Below are 21,638 nucleotides of genomic sequence, written 5' to 3'. Positions count from 1 at the left end.
CACTGCCCAAAGGAGCCTCAAACACCCTGTTCATAACACACACACACCCCAAGGCTGGCAGGGGCGCACAGCTGCCGCCCCGCTCTCCGCGGCCCTGCACCACAAACTGCCCCGCAGGGAGCTCCCTGGTGTGAGCAGCAGGTGAAGGGCAGCGACCTGGCCACAGCACCAGCTCACGTTAGCCCAGCGAGAGTGTTACCTCCCGTCACCGGATCCTCTCCATTGTGCTGCTTTACAAGGTTCTGAGAGCGACACTGGATGTTTTGTAAGCAGATACCCATAGCTAATTATACATATGCATTTTTAATTGGATAGATAAATTAACAAGATGGCCCGAGATGCTTTCCCCTTAACAAAGGGTTTTGAGACAAAAGGGCCATTGGGTTTGGACACCTTGTGACTCCTGGTTTGGAAATCACACAGGTGATTTTGTCGTTGTCATATTAAATTTTAGGGTTTTGTTTTCTAAGACCAAGCCACACCCCTGGGAGAGAATTACTGCAGTACTTACCAGCCTCAACCCTAGCAATAGAAATGTTCACCATCCTGATAAAATATTAAGAGCACATCACTCCAATATTATGACTCTTTGAAACCATGTTTGAGTTGAATGCCCAATAAATTTAACCCAAGTGTGAATTAGCTAATGCCAGTGGTAAGCGGAATAAAAACAAGAATATTTTATGAAAAGTTAAAAGACATGTTTTTGTGCCACCTGATTTGGTTTCACTGCCCTCTTGCAAACGTGTGAAGTCAGGAGGTTTCACATTACAGATGTGGTGAAATCACCACAAAAGAAAAGGCGAATCTTGATGAGGTAAAACTCCAGGGCAAAGTAGGGAAGGAATTGTCCCAGAGGCTTGATGGATCTCCTCAGACACCAGGCCCCGCCTGACAATTATATGGGATATAGTGTATTCTCAGAAATGAACTATTGACCTTGCTGCGTCGCCCCCAAATAAGAAGCAGAGCTTGTCACCTAACGGGAAGTCTCTTGGTGGTCTCATCCTCTAAAAGGAATCTGCCACCTGCCCCGGGGGAAGTGGTGTGTCCGAATCCCTATGGATCCCCCCATCCTAGAGCAGACAGCACTGATGCAAAGAGAATGTAAGCAGAATCAGACATTTGTCGAAGTGCTGAGTCATCCCCAGTGGGCTCGGAGTTCCACAGGAAAGAAGTCTGATAAATACAGACATCACTCTAACTGTGATTCCCAAGCCAGCCGCCCGAAAAGACCTTGCACAGCTGTGGCTACCCTACCTGCCCTGGACCTACCAGAGGCCACAGACAGGATACCTTTCTCTCCCACTGGTGGTCGCAATCAGATATTGTGTTCTGACTCTCCATATCCAACGGCTGGAGTTCTGTAAGGATGGCAAAGCCTTTAGGATTCAGGGACTCAGCATTGCAGAGGTTAAGACTCACCTGCTTCTAACCCTCTGTTCGTTTGAGACCTGTTGTGCCATGGATCAAAACCCTTCAGAGTTTTGTATCCTTGAAAGATGATTTTTATCCTTCAAGAAACAAGGGTTCTGGCCCTAGCCGGTTTGGCTAAGTGGATAGAGTGTTGACCCTCGTACTGAAGGGTCTTGGGTTTGATTCTGGTGAAGGGCATGTACCTAGGTTGTAGGCTCGATACCTGGCCCTCATCAGGGTGTGTGCAGAAGACAACCAGACGATGTGTCTCTCTCACATTGATGTTTCTCTCTGTGTGTCTCTCCCCCTCCCTTCTACTCTTTCTAAAAAGCAATGGGAAAATAGCCTCAGGTGAGGATTAACAAAAGTTGAAAGAAAGAAAGAAAGAAAGAAAGAAAGAAAGAAAGAAAGAAAGAAAGAAAGAAAGAAAGAAAGAAAAGAAAGAAGAAAGAAAGAAAGAAGAAAGAAAGAAAGAAAGAAAGAAAGAAAGAAAGAAAGAAAGAAAGAAAGAAAGGAGGGAAGGAAGGAGGGAAGGAAGGAAGGAAGGAAGGAAGGAAGGAAGGAAGGAAGGAAGGAAGGAAGAAAGAAAGAAAGAAAACAAGGGTTCTGCGTCCTTAAAAGACAGTTGCAAGTCTCCACAATCTTTCCATCCGGCCCATTGGCCTCACCCTTCAGACTTACCCACCAGCAACACAAAGGACACATTGCCCTGTTCCTGCTGTTGCCTCAGCCCGAGAAGCCCTGCCCTGGCCTCCTCTCATTTTTTAAACCTCAACTCAGCACACTGTTTCCTGGAGGTCTCCCTGGTCCCTTTCCACAAACAAAACTGGGCACCCCTCTTCCTGGCGTTGTGGAGGGTCAAGGCCTGTTCCTCACTTAAAGGAACACAGGGGAGGGAGAGAGAGAGAGATTCAAAATGTCAAGTGTGTTCAACACAATGAATGAGTCATGGGAAGTGGGTTGGGGGCTGGCTTAGGTCCCATGGATCCAAACAACCAAACCTCGTGTGTGTGCCCGGCCACCTGGAAGGGAGCTCTGGGTGCTTCCAATGATGAGTTTTCTGTGCTTGTGAATCTTTCATAATTAGGCACCAGAATGAACCATCCACAAGCCAGTGTGTATGTCAGTGGAAAGAGCAGCTTAACGAGGGAGTAAGCAGCCCATCCCTGGAGGTACTGGATTCCTGCTGGTGAGACCCCCGCGGTCCTCTGGTGGGAGGGGTGCAAGGAGAAGGCAATGCGGTGTGCAGGGATGTGAAGCCAGTGCAGCAAGAGAAACAGGAGGTGGGCTGCCGATGACCCAAGACACCCACCCTGTGTGGTTATTCCTCTCAGACAAGGTTCCCCACTCTGGTTGGGAAGATGCTGCCCGAAGCCTTTAAAAGTATCACTTCAGAGTAGAAAAGCCAGTCTGAATGGGCTCAGCTGCCCAGCCACAGCCTTCTGAAAGGGCTGTTCGCTATTTCGCCCTAACCGGTTTGGCTCAGTGGATAGAGCGTCAGCCTGCGGACTAAAGGGTCCCAGGTTCGATTCCGGTCAAGGGCATGTACCTTGGTTGCGGGCACATCCCCAGTAGGGGGTGTGCAGGAGGCAGCTGATCGATGTTTCTCTCTCTCATCGATGTTTCTAACTCTCTCTCCCTCTCCCTTCCTCTCTGTAAAAAAATCAATAAAATATATTTTAAAAAAAAAAAAGAGCTGTTCGTGGATTCTGGCTTGGGTTGAGACCAGGTGCTTCCCTGCTGACAGGTAAGCAGAGTTTCTTGGCTGGCACGGCACTAGCCTTGGGGTCTTCCTAACAAAGAAGAGGCAAGGCCTCTGCATGGCTACCACAGGCCACAGAGGGAGGGATGGAGAACATGGAGCGCGGGGAGATAAACCAGGTCCCGGAGGACCCGGAGCATGCAGCTGCCCCCCGCCCCCCTAGGGTAGGCAAGTGACAAGATCTCCATTACTGGTGTTCTCTGGCCTGTGCAGGCTCCTTTACCTGCCTTCATACATTTCAATCCCTCACAACTCCCAAGAGGAACCCCTTATCCCCATTTAAATAACACGCATAAGATCATGCAAAACTAGACTCTGATTTCCAAGCTCATGCTCCAAATCACTTCCATAGGCTGTGGGGCATCTGACCCACCACCCAGGTATGTGCCTGGACCAGGAATGGAACCTGCAAAATTTTGGTGTACGGGAGGATGTGCCAATCAACTGAGCAACCGGCCAGGGCAGGATAAGAGTTTTAAAATATCAATGTCATTCTCTTTTCTCACTCCTTGAGCAAATAGCTCAAACCCGGGTCCCTGTGCCTTGCAAGACCCGGTCCTCTCCGTCCGCTGCCGCCCCGGAACCCTGCAGATGGGCCCCGCCGAGATGAGGACAGACCCATCTGCCTCCCGCGCTCCGAGACCTCATGCTCCCCTGAACGTGTATGTAGCTCTGGAAACACTGGAATTTATACAGATGCTGTGCGGCAAACAGCAAAACCCTCTGTGTTCAGTGTTGGACTCCCAACTGTGGATTTGGAATCCCATACAGGCTTTCTTGTGAGAGAGAATAAATTTTTAAAATATTTTTATTAATTTCAGAGAGGAAGGGAGAGGGAGAGAGAGATAGAAACATCAATGATGAGAGAGAATCATTGATTGGCTGCCTCCTGTACGCCTCCTACTGGGGATCGAGCCTGCAACTTGGGCATGTGCCCTTGATCAGAATTGAACCCTGGACCCTTCAGTCCGCAGGCCAACGCTCTATCCACTGAGCCAAACTGGCTAGGGCGAGAGAAGAAATTTTTTTAATTCCCAGATCTCCCCCTTCAGGCACCACAGACTAAGCCTAGCAGCCTTAGAGATTATAAACCCACCAGGGTTCTCTGCTTCTCTCCCTGATAGGTGCCCTGTGCCTACAACTGGCTCTGGCCCTGTGGGTGCTCCTTATTCTCTGTGGGAAGCAGAGAAGTGGTGTATTCCTTTGTGCAGACGGGGCTGGGGCTGGAACACGACGGAATCCTCCGGAGACGAAGGTGGGTAGGAAGCCTTCCTCCTTTGACAAGAGAGAGCCAGGAAGGGCAGGGCCAAGACCTGCTGTGAGGATCCTCGCTCATCAGGAGCCCGGGGAGGGGGCAGGAGAGCTGGGAGCGCCCTCCACAGGAAGCCGCTCCTCATTGCTCTGGGCAGGCTGCCTGCTGCTGCCCAGTCTGGGCCCTGCAGTGGGATTGTCCAGCTGGGAGAGGAGCCAGCTGCAGGCACCCCAGGGCCCCGGTTGTAGAGGGAGAGGACAGAGAGTGAGAGTTCCTCACTGTCCTTGCACCCTGGGGCAGGAGCCATCAGATCAGAGAGAAAGGCAGGTGGCAAAGAGGAAAGTTTTAAAGATACAGTGTTGTGAGTGCATTTCAGAGGACACCACATGTGGAGGTTCCCCCCCCTCCACCACCCCACCCTCCCCACCACCCCCACCCCACCCCCACCCCTGCTTCACCAAGGTCTCTGGAGGGAGGGTTCGAGGCTGGGGCTCTCTGGGACACCCACCGGAGACTTGCCTTGGGGCAGGTTCTTAATCCTATTGTGTCACAGAATCCTGGTGAGATCCATAGACATTGGTCAAAACATTGATTTTAAATCCGTAAGATAAAATACTGAGATTACAAAGGAGACCAATGATTCTGAATTAGGTATCAAATGGTTTTTAAAAATCTGTCAGATAATGACACACGTGCTTCCTAATAATCAGACAGCAAGATCTAGTGGCAGGTCTGTGACTATCATAATTTCAAAGCAGTGATCAGCATACGTGATATTTTGAGATAGTCCCAACAGCTTAATGGGCTATGAAAAATAAATCTGACTTCTACTGGAGACAGAATCACACGTCCTTAGGAAAATGCTAAATTTCAGTTAAAGGATCGGAAAAATAAAAGTGTGATGTTTACAGACCCACAACATTCCATCCAGGACTCTCAGAGTTCCAGGGACCCCGGGTTAGGGACCCCGCACTTCGGGGCCTGTGACCGTCCTCCAGAGAGTCTACGCTGAGGCTCTGGTCATGGTTTTCAAAGCAGCCGAAGCTGCCATTTTTGAACGGGGCAGCCTCGGGCAGAGCTGCGATCGATTGGGTGAGCAGGAGGCCAGGTGGGAACGGTTCACTGTGGGCTCAGGACTCCTAACATCAGGATTCAGCGTGCAGGGTCCTGGGCGCTGCCTGACTTCCTGATGCAAAGCCCAGCGGTGGTCCTGGGAATCGTGTTTTAAACTGAGCCCTGGTGATCGTTCTCACAAACGTCCTAGAACTTCCCTGTTCCCACCAGGGCTTCGATCGAGGGGAGGGCCCGGGGATGCTCCGCACACTCGGCTGGCCCAGTGCAAGTGGAGATGAGCAGCAGCTCCGGGCCCCTCTGTTGTAAGTGATGCCTGAAAGGTGAGGCCGCGCCGCCTCTCTCCAGGGAAACGTGAACCTCGGAGTGTGTGGCCGGATTGAAGGGCTGGGAGCTCACCACCTCGGCTCCTTCCTGCTCTCTCCCACACTTCACCTACCTCCACGTTCCAGCTCAATCAAGCCGCAGAGCCCTGGCTGCCCTGGGGCCTAGGAAGGGAGGTCAGCCAGCATGCGGACAGGAAACCACCCCAGGCTCCTGGTGTGTGTGGACCAGCAAGCCCCCTGAGCCGAGGGGGCCCAGCCAGCCCTGCTGACCATGAGCCACCAGCCAAAGGGCCTTGGGGAGGCAGGTGAGTCTGTCCTCATCTCTGCGCCCACCCCCCCCACACCCCACCCCCCAGGGTCCCTGGGTAGCAGCAGGGGACAGGGAAGCAGAAAGGAACTTTCAAGACACAGGGACCTGGTTTTGAGTTCAGGCCTGCCGCCCGCTTGCTGAGCAACCTCAGTCTAGTTATCCAACCTCTCCCGGCCTCATAGGGGAGGTGAAGGCAGCCGCCGTTCCTTGCAGGACAGTTGGAGGGATTTAAAATGACAGGTGCAGAGTGCCACGCACAGCACCTGTGCTAACGCTGAGCGCGGAGCGGCAGAGGCAGGCAGAGCCTCCGGGGTCTTCAGTCTCCTGCTGTCTTGGTTAGAGCTGCCTTTCCGTGGCAATCCCCTCAGCTGATTCCTCTGTCTGTCCGTCTGTCTGCCTGGGGCAGGGAGCTGTGGGGATGTTCTGACCTCATGATTTTTCCAGGGTGTCAGAGAAATGTCAAGATGGGGGTCCTGGAGTTTGTTAGTAAAATAACGGGAGCCAGGTTCCGGGCTGAGGCAGCTGTGACCTGGTGGAGGGTTCCCACAGCGACATGGGGGTGGCCCAGGGAGGGAGACTGTCCAGAGGCCACCCATCTCTCCGTCCATCTCTTACAGCAGGAGGTGGAGTGAGAGGAAGGTCGAGGAGCGGTTCTCCAGGCTCAGGTGAGGTGGTGATTCGTTCCCGGGGAGCCTGCAGGGCCCACTCAGCCTGGCAGCCCAGCCACCATCTCTTCCATCCTCCCTCCTCCCTCTCTCCCTCCCTGTCTTTGTAAGGAGCCCTCCCAAGCAGGAGGTTTCACTGGAGAGGGGGCGGATGCTGCACGGGGAGGGCCTGCCCTCAGCCCCAGGGGTCAGGAAGACGCCCAGAGTCAGGACACTTTGAGATGAGCCTTGGGAAGCAGTGAACACTCACCAGCCTGCGGGTAGAGGGGCGTCCGGACTCCCACCCAGACCACGGACTCCAGCCGCACACTCAACCTCCACAAATCCCCGCAGTAGTGGGTGCTCATCCTCTTCCCATCCGGAATGTGAGCCTGAGGGCTTACCCAGAGGGGGTGGCCTGCTCCGGAGGACCTCATAGGCTGGAGAGAAGACCCCCCCGCTGCCATTAGGAGGCCAGAAGCCATGCCCACAGGGTGGCCGTCCTTCACTTCATATCACGAGACGTGCTGTGGATCCGATGCCATTTTCTCCTCCCCACATCCCAGTCAGGGCACCCCTTGTGGGCGAGGAAGCAGAATCTTGGGGAGCGATGGACTTTGGGGGGGTGGAAGAGATCTCCCCACCCCATTCTGAAGGGAAGGGACTTGTTCTGGCCCCCACCCTGGTGCACAGTATGTGGGGGAGCTGGCTCCAAGGTCCACCTCCTCGGCCTCCTCTGCCAAGTTCTTCCCTCTTGTCCCCCATTGTCCCCCACTGCCCGGGGCCTGAGTCCTTGGTGAGGCAGCTCCGTGACAAGGGGATGTGCAGGGGAGGCCGGGCTCTGGGCAGGAGGGAGCCGGTGTGAAGGCACCACTGGCATCTCAACACTCCAGCTGCCCCTTGGTCACTGTCCCTCCTCCCCACCCCACCAGCTGCCCCATCCAGCCCATACCTCCCTGCGGAGACAGGAGAGCGAGCAGGAGAACGTGTGCCTCGGTGTGGCCGGAGGAGGGAGGGCCAGCTCCACTGGTGATCCTTGTCTGCGGGATGCTTGGGTCTGGTTCTCCACAGCCCACCCCCTGCTGCACCCACCCCGCTCCCCTCCACCCAGCTCAGTTCTAGGGCTCTCCCAGGGTCGCAGCTGCGCTGACACGCAGTCTCACCCTCCTCCCATGTCTTTGGAGGCAGAGGGTTTGTTTCTGGCTCCATCTCTCCTCCAAGAGGGAGCCGAGCCTCCCAGGGCCGTGGAAGAGCATCTACAAGACAACCCATCTCTCACTGGCTGACACTGACCAGCTTCCTAACGTGGATGAGTTATTATCACGTCCAAATTACCTTTCTTTACCTTGTCTTACCCAAAACGCTTTTCCCCCAGGAGGTGAGAAGGAGAAGAGAAAGGTTAGGGCAGGACTGGGCAAAGAAAGCCTGTCCTGCCACACACACCATGTCCTTCCTGCCTTTGAGTCTGTAAATAGCACTCAATACTTTCCAATGTGCTTACCTACACCAGTGATCTCCTAGGCCAGTGGTCGGCAAACTCATTAGTCAACAGAGCCAAATATCAACAGTACAACGATTGAAATTTCTTTTGAGAGCCAAATTTTTTAAACTTAAACTTCTTCTAACGCCACTTCTTCAAAATAGACTCGCCCAGGCCGTGGTATTTTGTGGAAGAGCCACACTCAAGGGGCCAAAGAGCCGAATGTGGCTCGCAAGCCGGTTTGCCGACCACGGGCGTAGGTCCCTGAAGTACCTGCAGCAATTGGGAACCAAGTCCCAGTGGAGATTGCTGTCCTGCTGGATGCCTCTTCTTGCCTTCACAGCAAGTGAAGCAAACATGCTCACAGGCCTGCCCTGCAGAGACTGGGAACCAGTGTCCCCGCCCACAACAGCTTCTTCAAGGCAGCTAGCATGACCCATTGATGCAGGCCACATCCTGCAGAACACACGCCAGTATCACACCCTCACCCTTCAGATTCCAATCCAACTGCCCATGGGCATGTACTGTTTTCTGGGTAACCCCTTCTCTCCACACTCCCCACCCCAGCACCGGATCCTCCCTGAGACTCAGCTCTGCCTTGGTAACTCATGCCCAGACCCCTTGGCATTTCCACCGGGGCCCTCGATCCCGTTTCCTCTGCTCACAATCCCCCCACCTTTGACTAGCCCCCACCCCTCTATATCTCTACCCCTTTCTTCTCTTGGCAAAGTCCTGTTCACCCTTCAAGATTCAGCATAAACATCAGTTCTTTGAGAGGCATTTTCAACCATCCCAATTATAATTCATCACTCTCTATTTCCATGGCCTTTTTCTTTAGTACGCCATTTCTTTCTTTCTTTTTAAAGCAAAATACGTTGATCTAATTTATTGTCAAAAGCTGGCTCCGTCAGTATGAAGAACACAGCCTGTTGATAAGACAAAGCTGATGTGTTGCTTACAGGCAGGCTTTGGCACTGTCTCAGAGGGGAAGGGAAGTTGGAATTTATTGAGGATTGAAAATTTGATTCAAGGCAGGTCTTTCAAAATGGGGCCTTGTTTAGGATGGGGTACGAATTATGATATACCAGTCCACAATAAATAGCAAGGCCAGGAGGCTAAGTATTCAAAGAATCTAAGGGTGCAAATTGTTTGTGATGCTTTTCATTGAGGAGGTGATGGATCTGTGGGAAAATCCTGTCATGAGCCATTTGCCTGGGCAGGAAATTCCTGGAAAAATAAAGTCATGCTAATGAAGACAGGCATAGCACAAAGTCATCCTGATATAGACACTGAAGTGTAGTTTGGGTTCTACGTCCAGGCTGAGCGTGGGGTACATGGTTTCAGTTCTCACTCTCGCCTTGTGGTCACTCTTCAAGCCTGAGGGGATCAGATTCAGATGCACAGAAAACTGAAAGAGCTCCCATATACAATCTTCTTTCCTTCCCGCTCCCTCCCCCAGATTCGCCTATTTTTAGCATCTTGCATCAGTGTGGTGCATTTGTTACCACTGATGGACCAATATTAATACATTATTATTAACTAAAGTCCACAGTTTACATTAGGAGTCACTCTTTGTGTAGTCTGTACAAATTTTGACAAATGCATAATGTCATGCATCCACCATTACAATATCACACAGACTAGTACACCCTGAAAAAGATGCTCTGTGCTCCACCTAGCATCCCTTCTCCCCTCCTCCTCCTCCCCTTCTGGCAACCACTGACCTTTTTTATTGTCTCCATGGGTGTTTTAAAAAATATTTTTTAAATCCTCACCCAAGAACACGCTTTTTTCTTATTGATTTGAGAGAGAGAGGAGGGAGAGAGAAAGAAACGTCAATGTGAGAGAGAAACATCGATCGGTTGCCTCCCGTATGTACTCCATTCGGAGATGGAACCCACAACCTGGGTATGTGCCCAATGGGAATCGAACCCACCAACCTGCCACCTTTTGGTGTGCGGGATGATGCTCCAACCAGCTGAGCCACACCAGCCAGGGCACTGTCTCTATAGTTTTGCCTTTCCCATATGTCATAGCGTTGGAATCAAACAGTACATAGCCTTTTCAGACTGTCCTCTTTCACTTAGGAATATGCATTTAAGGTCGGTCCCTCCATGTGTTTTCATGGCTCCATAGCTCATTTTATCACTGCATAATATTCTATTGTCTGGATGCACCACAGTTTACTTATCCATTCGCTTATTAAAGGACGTCTTGTTTGCCTCCAGTTTTTGGCAATTATATGTAAAGCTGCTGTAAACATTTGTGTGCAGGCTTTTATGTGGACCTAAGTTTTCAATTCATTTGGATAAACCCCTACAAGTGTGACTGCTGAATTCTAGGGGAAAGCTGTATTTAGCATTGTAAGAAACTGCCAAATTGTTTTCCAAAGTGGCTGTAACATTTTGCATTCCTGCTAGCAATAAATGAGAGTTCCTGTTACTCCACATCCTCACTAGCAATTAATATTGTTAGTCATCTAATAAGTCATTCTTGTTTTCATTCATAGTTCCCTGAAGACATATGATGTTGGCTGCTTTTTTATACCTATCTGCCATCTGTGTATTTCTTTGGAGAGGTACCTGTTGAGATCTATTGCCCATTTTTAAATTGAGTTGTTTTCTTATTGTGGAGTTTTAGTAGTTCTTTGTAGACTTTAGATACAAATTCTTTTCAGACATGCATTTTGCAAATGTTTTCTTCCAGCCTGTGACTTGTCTTTTCATTTTCTTTCTTTTTTATATTTTTACTAGAGGCCCGGTGCATGGATTCGTGCACTGGTGGAGTCCCCTGGCCTGGCCTGCACCCTCTCGCAATCCAGGACCTCTTGGGGGATGTTGGACTGCCAGTTTTGGCCCGGTCCCTGCAGGCCAGGCCAAGGGACCCCACCAGTGCATGAATCTGTGCATGGGGCTTCTAGCATGCATATAAGATCTTTGGTTAATCTCTTCCCGCCCTCCCCCCTTCCCCTTTCCCTCTGAGATTCATCAGTCTGTTCCATGTTTCCATGCCTGTGCGTTGAGCGTCCTCCCCCTGGTGGTCAGTGTACATCATAGCTACCGGTTGAATGGTCGAATGGTTGCTTAGACTTTTATATATAGATTTTGTTGTTGTTGTTGTTTTGTTTTTCATTTTTTAACAGTGACTTTGCAGAGCAGAACTCTTTAATTTTAATGAAGTCCAACTTATCCATTTCTTCTTTCATGGATCATGCTTTAGATGTCGGATTCAAAATGTCATTGCAAAACCCAAGATCACCTAGGTATCCTCTTCTGTTGTCTTTGAGTTTTATCTGTTGCATTTTACATTTAGATCTATGGTCCATTTTCAGTTAATTTTTGTGAAAGGTATAAGGTCTGTGTCTAGATTATTATTATTATTTTATATGTGATGCAATGTCCAGTTGTTCCAGCACCATCTGGTGAAACATACTATCTCCATTGAATTGCCTTTGTCCAAGCTCAGTTGGCTATATTTATGTGAGTCTTCTTCTGGCCTCTCTATTCTGCTCTATTAGTGTATTTGTCTATTCTTTCACTAATACCACACTGTCTTGATTATTATAGTAAATCTTGATATTAGATAATGTCTGTTGATCAACTTTGTTCTCCTCCTTCAATGTTATGTAGGCTATTCTGGGTCTCTTTGAAATTATTCAAATCAGCCATCCCTAACCCTGGTTACTCTGCCTCATCCATTCCTTCCCTCTGAACTACAACGAAGGCTCTTGCCCACATTTCCCCTCTCCCTCTGCCTCCTGACTGAACCTGTGGCCTGAATGGCTATGGTGAGGAACAGGACCTGCTGCTCTCACCTTCTATCCTTTTCCTCATGCCAGGCAGGGGCACATGAGGGGGAAAAGCCCTGGAGAATGGAGCCAGCTGGGTCCTTCCTGTCTCAGTGGTCCAGCCTTACCAAACAGAGGCCCAGACTTGGCCTTGACCCTGGGAGTCAGGACATGATTCAGCCCTGAGTCCAAGGGACTGCACACCAAGAAAGAAGAAAGGCATGTGCCTGGATCTCTACCTGAGGATAGGCAAGAGTGTGTAGGAGTGCCAACTGGTCAAAGGAGGGAGACACTAATTTCCACCCAAGACCAGAGGCTCCAAAAGAGGCCTTTGGAGCCAAAAGCTCCAGGAAGCATCTTGAACATCTGATTTCTCACAGCTGGGACCTGTCTTTTTCCCGCCCCTGCAGGTGACAGATCTGGGAGGACACCCTCCAGGAAGCCGGCCCCCAAAGCAGAGGGTGTGACAGGCAGGTGCGGAGGCCCTGCTGGCCAGAAGGAGCGGGCCAAGGGCAGCCCAAGGCCAGACTCCCCCCAAAGGAAGCAGGTAGAGCACAGGAGACACCGAGAGGAGCTGGGGGAACAGAAGCGGAGCACAGCCCAGAGGGCCCGAGAGGGGAGGAAGAAGAGGGATGGGAGGGCTTCCCTTAAGGAGCAGAGAGCATCCTCAAAGAAAAAAAAGGAGGTGCCGAAGAAGGAGATGTGGAAGCAACAGAAGAAACACAGGTGTGTTGTGACTCTGATTCAGGTGTGTTTTTAATCGTGCTTTCCCTCTTCTGCTGATCTTTCTCCCTCTCCTGATGAGGACCCCCCTCCCCCCACCTTATAAATAGGCTGCCCCTGCTCTCTTCTCCCGCTTCTATTTGCCTCTCCAAATCTGGGGCAGAACCTGGAGGGAAATCATGGCCATCCAGGTGGAGTGGTCACCGGGCACTCTCCACTCAACACCTCATATCACACCAGAGCAAGTGGAAGCTCCGCGTGGGGAGGGGAGGTGGCTGCAGGGTGGGACAAGACTCCAAGTCTCCTGATTCCAGTGGGTGACTCGCCACAGCTCTTGCAGAGGAGCTGATATAAACGAACAAAGTTGGATTTAGGACTCATAGGAGGGCTTTAAGTACACCATTTCCCTGATCTGGACCTGTGTCCTCTTCTATAAAACACAGCATTGAGCTAAAGGATCTGCAAGGGTTCCACCAGCTCTGAAGTTCGAGGATTTGGGGTTTGCTTTATCTGTTTTGTTTCCTTTGTTCATTAGCACTAGCACACGTGGGTTGATGAACAGAACCAGCATACAGAATGGACAAGTCAAAACTTTAGTTCCATGTTTTGCTCCCAATTTTGAATGGACAGCTCCCTCTCTTCGGTGCAAAAACATTCTTGCACCAATGTTTTTTGCATTGTTCACTTCTCAGGGTGTTTCAAGAATCCCTGTTGGTAATGTTTGGGGAGGCTTTTGAAACAGTGGAGGTATTGGGATTATAGTGAAGTTGACGCTCCTTCCCACTGGGTTCCAACAAACCCTCTTCACCCACACCCCCAGTCATTGTCCATGGTGCCTTTCCACCTTTACAGAGATGGAACTCAGGCCCTCAAACCGGCCACTGATTTCTCCTGTCACCCATGTCAGCCCTCCTTGGCTGTTAGGGCTTCTGTCTACTGTCTGGTTCTCCCTGGACATGAGCTAAGGAGGTAAAGGATGAATAGTGCCCTTAACAACTTAAAGAGAACTTGAATGCATTGTCAGTGGGCCTTGGAGTGTTTCAAACTTTAGAGGGAAGTTGCACCATCCTAAACAGACCACCGGTGTCTGGATGGCAGATGCAAAGTAAGGGGTACAGACAAGGACTCATCCATGCTTATGTCAGGGCACAGAGAGATGAAAAAGCCTCAGCTTTGTTCCCCAGATGCTGACAGACTAGTAGGGGCAATAGGACATAAGCATCAGTCACCATTAGACAAGGCAGAAAGCAAAGGTGGAGCCCTAACCGGTTTGGCTCAGTGGATAGAGCGTCGGCCTGCGAACTCAAGGGTCCCAGGTTCGATTCTGGTCAAGGGCATGTGCCTTGGTTGCAGCACATCCCCAGTAGGGGGTGTGCAGGAGGCAGCTGATCGATGTTTCTCTCTCATCGATGTTTCTAACTCGCTCTTCCTCTCTGTAAAAAATCAATAAAATATTTTTTTTTAAAAAAAAAGAAAGCAAAGGTGGAATTGGAATGAGCAATGATTGAATGCCCCCCATACCGGGGGAACACCCCATGTGAAGATCCAAAGGCAGATATCATGGAGAATTAAAAAAAATCCCTGTGCTCCAGGCTTTTGGGTGTTCAAGGGCTAGGGCCCCCTCCTCTCCACCTCCCTGCTATGGTTCTCTATTGCTCCTCAGGAGTTCATCAGAAGCTAAAGCTCACGGAGCCTGCTGCAAACTGGTCTCTAAAGCCTGCAGTAACCCAAGCGCATATCCTGATGTTTCCATGAATGAACCTGCTAAGAAGGCCGCCCTGGCAGAACTCTTCTCCAGCCCCTCCCTTGTAATTTAGCGTCAGTACAATATCGTATCTAATCTACCATGCACGTCCCAGTTTTGTCAGTTGACTCGATAATGTTCTTTATAGCATTTCTTTTTCTTCCTCTAGTATAGGAACACATGTAGGTTCAAGTTTTCATTTAGTTGTCACATCTCTTTAGTCTCCTTTCATCTGGGGTATTTTGCAGCCTTTCTTTGTCATTTATGACACTTTTGAAGATTCAATCCTGTTTTTGTGTTTAATAGAAAGTTCCTCATTTGGGGGTTTTCTGATTTTTCTTCATGGCTAGATTATGCATCCCAGCTTGAATACCATATAAGCAATACTGTGTCCCTCTCAAGGTATCACATCTGGAGGCACCTGATATCTATCTGCCCCTCACGGATGTTGTGAGGTGACTATCTAGTCAAGAGGTTATCTGATCTCTCATATGCACACATTTATATATATATATATATATATATATATATATATATATATATTATTTAAGAGAGATAGGGAGAGGTAGAGAATCATTGATTGGTTGCCTCCTGCATGCCCCCTACTGGGGGATGAAGCCCACAACTTGGGCATGTGCCCTGACTGGGAATCAAACTGTGACCTTCTGATCCAATTAAATCAAGTTGATCGGATTAGATTTAATTGACCAACTTAAATCAAGTTGATAAGATTGAATCAAGTTGATCGAATTAAATTTAGTCGATCCAATTCAATCAAGTTGATCAGATTAAATCAACTCAGCTGAGAGTCACTGTTCTTATGACAGAAGGAGGCACTGAGGAGCACACACAAGAATCTGGATTTTGTGGCAGCTGAGCACATAGTTCTGTCCATGAGATGCTGTGTCGTCCAATACAACAGCAACCAGCCACATGCTGGGCACTTGAAATGTGGCTGGTGTGACCAGGGACTGGATTTCCCATTCAATTTAATTTTAATTTGATGTTAATATAGAGCTGACCCAAGAGTTAGTAAATTTACTTAACTTGGACAGACAGATGTAGTTTTGAAATCAATTTTACTTTAAAGCCAAAGCATTTCTTTAAAAATGCAGATGCAAATGTCAAAAGAAAATGACATTCTGCTACTTGCTTCATTTATCGGGAAACTTTTAAGTATGTCTCCAAATACGTGAATCTACTTTTTTCAATTATAAATTTTATGAAATTCAAATACAGATCTGGTATGTTTAATGAAAATTTAATGTCTGAATTGACAGGCACTGTGAGTGCAAAATGAACACCAAACTTTGAAGACAGTACAAAAAAGTGGAAAATATCTCATTAATAATTTTTATATTGATTACATGTTGAAATTATAATTTTTAATATATTGGATTAAATGAAAGGCATTATTAAAAATTAATTTTACCCATTTCCTCTTACCACTTTAATGGGGCTACTAAAAAATTTAAAATTACAGTATGTGGCACACATTGTATTTCTATTGGGCATCACGGTGCTGGAGTCTGGTATGTGGGGAGGACTCAGAGAAGTAGAATTTGGGGAGGCCTTCCTCCCAGTGCCTTGAGCTACAGGACAGAGCTACAGGCCTCTTCTACAGGAGGTGGGAGTCACTGAGGGGTTCTGAGCAGGCACAGGCCTGCCAGGGGTGGTCAGAGCTGTGTCTGGAGCCCATTTGTCTTGCTTTGGGCTCCTCTGATCCCAAGCTCGCCTCCTTTTCACTCTCGGCTCTACCCCGACTCTCCTCCAGATCGCCCTCTGTGGCCTCCAGCGCCTCTGCTGGGGAGTCTCTGTCCGAGGAGGAACTGGCCAGGATCCTGGAGCAGGTGGAAGAGAAGAAGAAGCTCATCACCCACATGCGCAACAAGCCCTGGCCCATGGCGAAGAAGCTTACGGAGCTCCGGTGAGCAGGGGGTCAGCCAGGGCCTCTCAATGTCTAAAAAGCTCCGCTCCTTCTGATGGGCTCCAAGTCCCTTCCTCCTCTCTGCCCCACGGGGGCTTCACAGGAAGGGGGCTTCACCCTCCCCCTCTCCTTGGTCCCCTCTGTCCCCAGCACAGGCACCGTGCTGAGGGGCAGGGGAGGTGCCCTTACAGCCAAGACAGGCATGAGCTGGGACTGCTGGCTAAGACTCTGCTGTTTGGCCAGCAAGGAGCTGGGCCAGGCCGGAGAGACAGAATCCTGGTGCTCCTGTCTGCGCCCCACCCTTCCACCGCCTGGCTGCCCCCTCTGTCTCACCCCCACCCCTTCTGGTGGCTTCTGTGCTTCCCTCGCAGCCCAACATAGACATGCCTTCCTTGGGGGGCTTTCTGTGACCCCCCCCCCATCTCAACAGATTCAGACCTCTCTTGTGTTTTAAGCGCCCAGAATCCCTCCATGTGTAGCACACTCACCCTGCGGAGAGCAGGAAGGGGCCTGTCTCGGCTACTCACGTGTCCCAAATGCCTAACCCAGGGCCAAGCTGTCTACGATGCTCCGTGAACCTTGCTCCAGCCTCCTACACACACTCCTGGGTCCTGTTTTCTACTCAGCCGCTTCTCCGGTGTCCATATGACGGCTGGCACACCAGCGTTTTGTGATGCTTGAGTGTCTACTGCAGTGTGGAGATAAGAACAGGAGTCACATTGCCTCACTTCTGATTTTCTTCTAAAAAATTCCCATCCACAGTTTCCATTTCCCCCAAGTCTTTCTTCCATGTTTCTGCCCCGGGTTTGGGTGACACTCCCCTTCCCCATTCCTCTCTATAAAGACATTTTCCCCAGCTCCTCTCACACCTGAGTTTCTTTCTTTTTTTAAATCTTTATTGTTGAAAATATTACATATGTCCCTCCCCCCCCTCCCCCCGCATCAACCCCTTCCAGCCCACCCTGCCCCCCACCTCAGGCCCTCACCACCCCTTTGTCTGTGTCCATGGGTCATGCATACATGCATACAAGCTCTTTGGTTGATATCTTTCACACCTGAGTTTCTTCAGGGCTCAAGCCAACTGCCTCCCCCTCTATTATGTAGAAAAACGTGGCAGTTTTATTTTAACTCTGTTTGCCTCCAGCAGGCACAGTAAAGATGCTGGCTGCACAAACCCTTACTGGCGCTTACAAGGGTCCTGGCAGAGCTTACTCACTGTCCTGCAAATTATTACATTGTCTCCTACGCAGCTGCAGGAAAACGGCTCCCTGGGGTGCCTCCAGGCCCACAGAACCTTCTGGGCTGGAAGTGCTCTAAATCTGCACTAACAACGTGGCCACATGTGGCTCCTGAGCACTTGAAAAGCAGTTCGTGTTGTTATAGAATACCAGGCGGCCGAAAAAAGCCCCCCCAAAATGTCTTATTTTTCCCATCAGTGTGACTGAGAAACTGAACTTTTTATATTAATTTATTTAAATTTAAATCATCACACATGGTGCCAGATGAACACCGGATTTGAAGACAATACAAAAAGAATGTGAAATAAGTTATTAATATTTCATATTGATTACATATAGGAATTGTGAATTTTTAATGTATTGGATTAAATGGCTATGATTTGGGCTGTAGGTACCGCTCCAGGCAGTGGTTCTTGTTTGTCTGAGTCTCTTCTCCCTGCTCCCTCGGGGCCGGGTTCTTCCTCTGTTAGCCAGAGCAGCACAGCCATCTGTCACTCCAACAGAGCCTCATCCCCACTCAGGTGTCAGCTGAACACATCTTTTATTAACAGTGGAAAAAGAGCACCTTGATGCTTATGGAAATGAGATCCCCAACTGGCTGGACGTCTCAGGGGCCATGAAAACCCCCCAGGGCTGCTCAGCTGCCCCAGGAGAAGTCTGACATCCCCTCCAGGCAGGAGGGAGAGTTCCCACCCTTGGTGGGGGCGGGAAGTGACTAAGTCCTGAAAAGCTGGAAAGAGTTGTCTCTCTTTGGTTTCCTCTTCTGGTGGTGACCTCTCACTTGCTCACTGGGGCAGGCCTCCCCAGCGAACAGTGGTCTCCTCCCTCCAGACCTCCTTCCTTTCTCTTCCCTCTGGCAAGACTCCTTATCCCAGACTCACATCTAAGGCTCCAGCCTCTGGGGCTCCGCTCCAGCCAGTGCCTCTTCTAGGTTTCTGCTTTCTACCAGCCCACGGCTTCCTCTACACACCTCAGACCAACTGTCTCCTGTGCAGCAAAGTCCCCATTGCCCCTCCCCACATTCAAGCTGAGGTATTTGCTGCTGCTCTGATGCGCAGGCACTGCCTCTCATTTGACTCGATGCTCTTGTTTGCAGAACCAAAGCTGATTCATCTTCTAATGTTCTTTCTTTTGTATCTAGCCAACATGTGCTGAGCACTCTCTATGTGCCAGGCACGGGTCTGAGTGCTCTATGTGTCCCAATTCATTTAGTCCTCATGACCACCCTGTGGTGTAGGGGACTACTATCATTGTCCCCATTTTACTGATGAGCAAACTGAGACACAGAGCAATTGAGTAATTTTCCCAAAGTCACATAGTGAGTTAAGTGGCCTGATCAGGATTTGAACTCGGGCATCCTGGCTCTAGAACCTGCGTTCTTACTTTGTAATCACCTCTCCAGAATTACTAGACCTTCTAGAATGCACCCCTTTGCCTCCTGTATGGTTTCCTCTTCTGGTGGTGAACTCTTCAACAGCAGATAGCATTCCCAGACTATATTCTCTTTTTTTAGAAGCAATGGTGTAGGGGCCACAGCCTCTGGCCCACTCAGGCAGCTGGCTGACCTGGGCATTGTTGTTGTAGGTCATCAAAAAAGAAGGGCAAGGTATGAGGAGCAATAGCAGTGAATTGGAACAAGCCTGCATTCACACCTCTGCCACACCTGGGTGGCTTTGGCTGGTTAATCCCTCTCAATCTGGTTTCCTTTCCTTAACCTCTCTGAGCCTCACACTCTTCATTTGTAAAATAGGAATAATAATATCTACCTTGTAGAGTTTTTCTGACAAATTCAAAATATTTATTTAAAACTAGAGGCCCGGTGCACGAAATTCGTGCACAGGGGCTGTGTGTCCCTCAGCCCAGCCTGCACCCTCTCCAATCTGGGACATCCCTCTCACAATCCAGGACTGAATGCCCAGTTTGAATGCTCCCAACTGCTCGCCTGCCTGCCTTTCTGATTGCCCCTAACCGCTTCTGCCTGCCAGCCTGATCACCCCCTAACCACTCCCCTGCCAGCCTGATTGATGCCTAACTGCTCCCCTGCCAGCCTGATTGCCCCTAACTTCCCTCCCTTGCAGGCCTGGTCACCCCTAACTGCCCTCCCCTGCAGGCCTGGGTCCCCCCAACTGCCCTTTCCTGCAGGCCCGGTCGCCCCCAACTTCCCTCCTCTGCCGGCCTGGTCACCCCTATCTGCCCTACCCTGCAGGCTTGATCGCCCACAACTGCCCTCCCTTGCAGGCCTGGTCCCTCACAACTTCCCTCCCCTGCTGGCTTGATCGCCCACAACTGCCCTCCCCTGCTGGCCTGATCGCCTACAACTGCGCTCCCCTGCAGGCCTGGTCCCCCCGCAACTGCCCTCCCTTGCAGGCCTGGTCCTTCCCAACTGCCCTCCCCTGCTAGCCATCTTGTGGCGGCCATCTTGTGTCCACATGGGGGCAGCCATCTTTGACCACATGGGGGCAGCCATCTTTGTGTGTTGGAGTGATGGTCAATTTGCATATTACTCTTTTATTAGATAGGATGCCCAGCACATAATATGCAATTAATAAAAAGTAGTTGTTATTATTATTATTATTATTATTATTATTAAAACTTGAATGGCTCTTGTGCCAGACACTATGTTGAGCCCTGCAACATAAGGATGAGGACAAAGATGAATGAGAAAAGGCATTATGAATGGACTTGGCTAATAATGACACATGGTGGGCTGTGATGTTGGCAAAAGAACGCCTAGTGCCCCCAAGTCAGGGATGGTTGCTTTAATCGTAGTAAAATTTATCAGCTGTGTCCCTCAGCTTTGTCAGGAGCCTGGTGATTAGAAAGTTACCCAAACTGCTTGCTTTCTTCTGAGAGATGAAGAATTCCCCTTCCCGGAGGCTGGAGTAGACATACCCACTCAGTACAACTAAAGCCTTGGATGTTTGCATGTAAAGCAAACGTAAGAGACTCCGTGAGGTGCAGAGGTGAAAGCAGACTGGCTAAGGACCTCAGGACCAAAGAAATGCCAGGGCATTGAGTTCCAGGATTTCTTTCTTTCTTTTTGCCTATGTACCCAGGCTGGAGAGGTTGGAAACCCAGCAACACCACCATATACAAAAAATTCCTGAAGAAAAGCCTGCTCCCTCTGGCCAAAGGACCAGAAAAGGGACAGCCTGGCAAGACAGAAAACAGACAATAACAACCCTATTCCAGCCAAACCCCACAAACAAAACAGCAGCCCCACCCCCACCCCTAGCAACAAAAGTCAAGTGCGGGCCCTAGCTGGTTTGGCTCAGTGGTTGGAGTGTCAGCCTACAGACTGAAGGGCTGCAGGTTCAATTCCAGTCAAGGGCATGTACCTCAGTTGCAGGCTCAATCCCTGGCCCCAGTCAGGATGTGTGTGGGAAGCAACTGTTGATGTGTCTCTCTCACATCAATGTTTCTCTCTGTCCCTCCCTTCCATTCGCCCTAAAAAGTCAATAGAAAAAATATTCTTGGGTGAGGATGAACCAAAATCCTATATAATAAAAGCCTAATGTGCTAAGTGTCCAACCATTGGTTCAACTGTTCAACCAGTCGCTATGACACACACTGACCACCAGAGGGCAGATGCTCCAATCGTTAGGTTAGCTGGCAGCTCAGGTCCAACTGATCAGGACTGGGCAAGATGGCCTGGACACGCCCTGGAGCCCTCCCGTGGTCCCTCACCATCCCCGATTATGCACTGGTGGGGTCACTCGGCCTGGCCTGTGCCCTCTTGCAATCCAGGCTGAGGAACAACCCCCCCCCCCCATGCCCCTGCCGCCCCGAGTGCATGAATTTTGTGCACCGGGCCTCTAGTATATATATACTAGTATACTAGTATATAAAAGGAACATAGCCCAGCTGGTGTGGCTCAGAGGTTGAGCCTTGACCTATGAACCAGGAGGTTACGATTCTATTCCCTTTCTTGTCAGGGCACATGCCCGGGTTGCAGGCT

At 49.9% G+C, this 21,638-nt stretch overlaps 1 protein-coding gene across 1 annotated transcript in view; it reads left to right on the top strand.

Annotated features, from left to right (window-relative positions):
- Positions 1–6,098: 6,098 nt before the first annotated feature.
- Positions 6,099–21,638, top strand: part of TMC2 (transmembrane channel like 2) — a gene marked incomplete at both ends in the record, with an annotated part of 49,397 nt that continues 33,857 nt past the window's right edge. Inside the window, 4 exons of the mRNA XM_079784947.1 lie at positions 6,099–6,132; positions 6,755–6,802; positions 12,459–12,774; positions 16,290–16,442. Of these exons, the coding sequence (XP_079641073.1) occupies positions 6,099–6,132; positions 6,755–6,802; positions 12,459–12,774; positions 16,290–16,442 (551 nt within the window). The remainder of the gene's footprint in view (positions 6,133–6,754; positions 6,803–12,458; positions 12,775–16,289; positions 16,443–21,638) is intronic.

This window comes from Cnephaeus nilssonii, assembly GCF_951640355.1.
Source record: "Cnephaeus nilssonii genome assembly, chromosome: 11".
Classification (NCBI taxonomy): domain Eukaryota; kingdom Metazoa; phylum Chordata; class Mammalia; order Chiroptera; family Vespertilionidae; genus Cnephaeus; species Cnephaeus nilssonii.
This window is presented reverse-complemented; position numbering and strand designations above follow the sequence as displayed.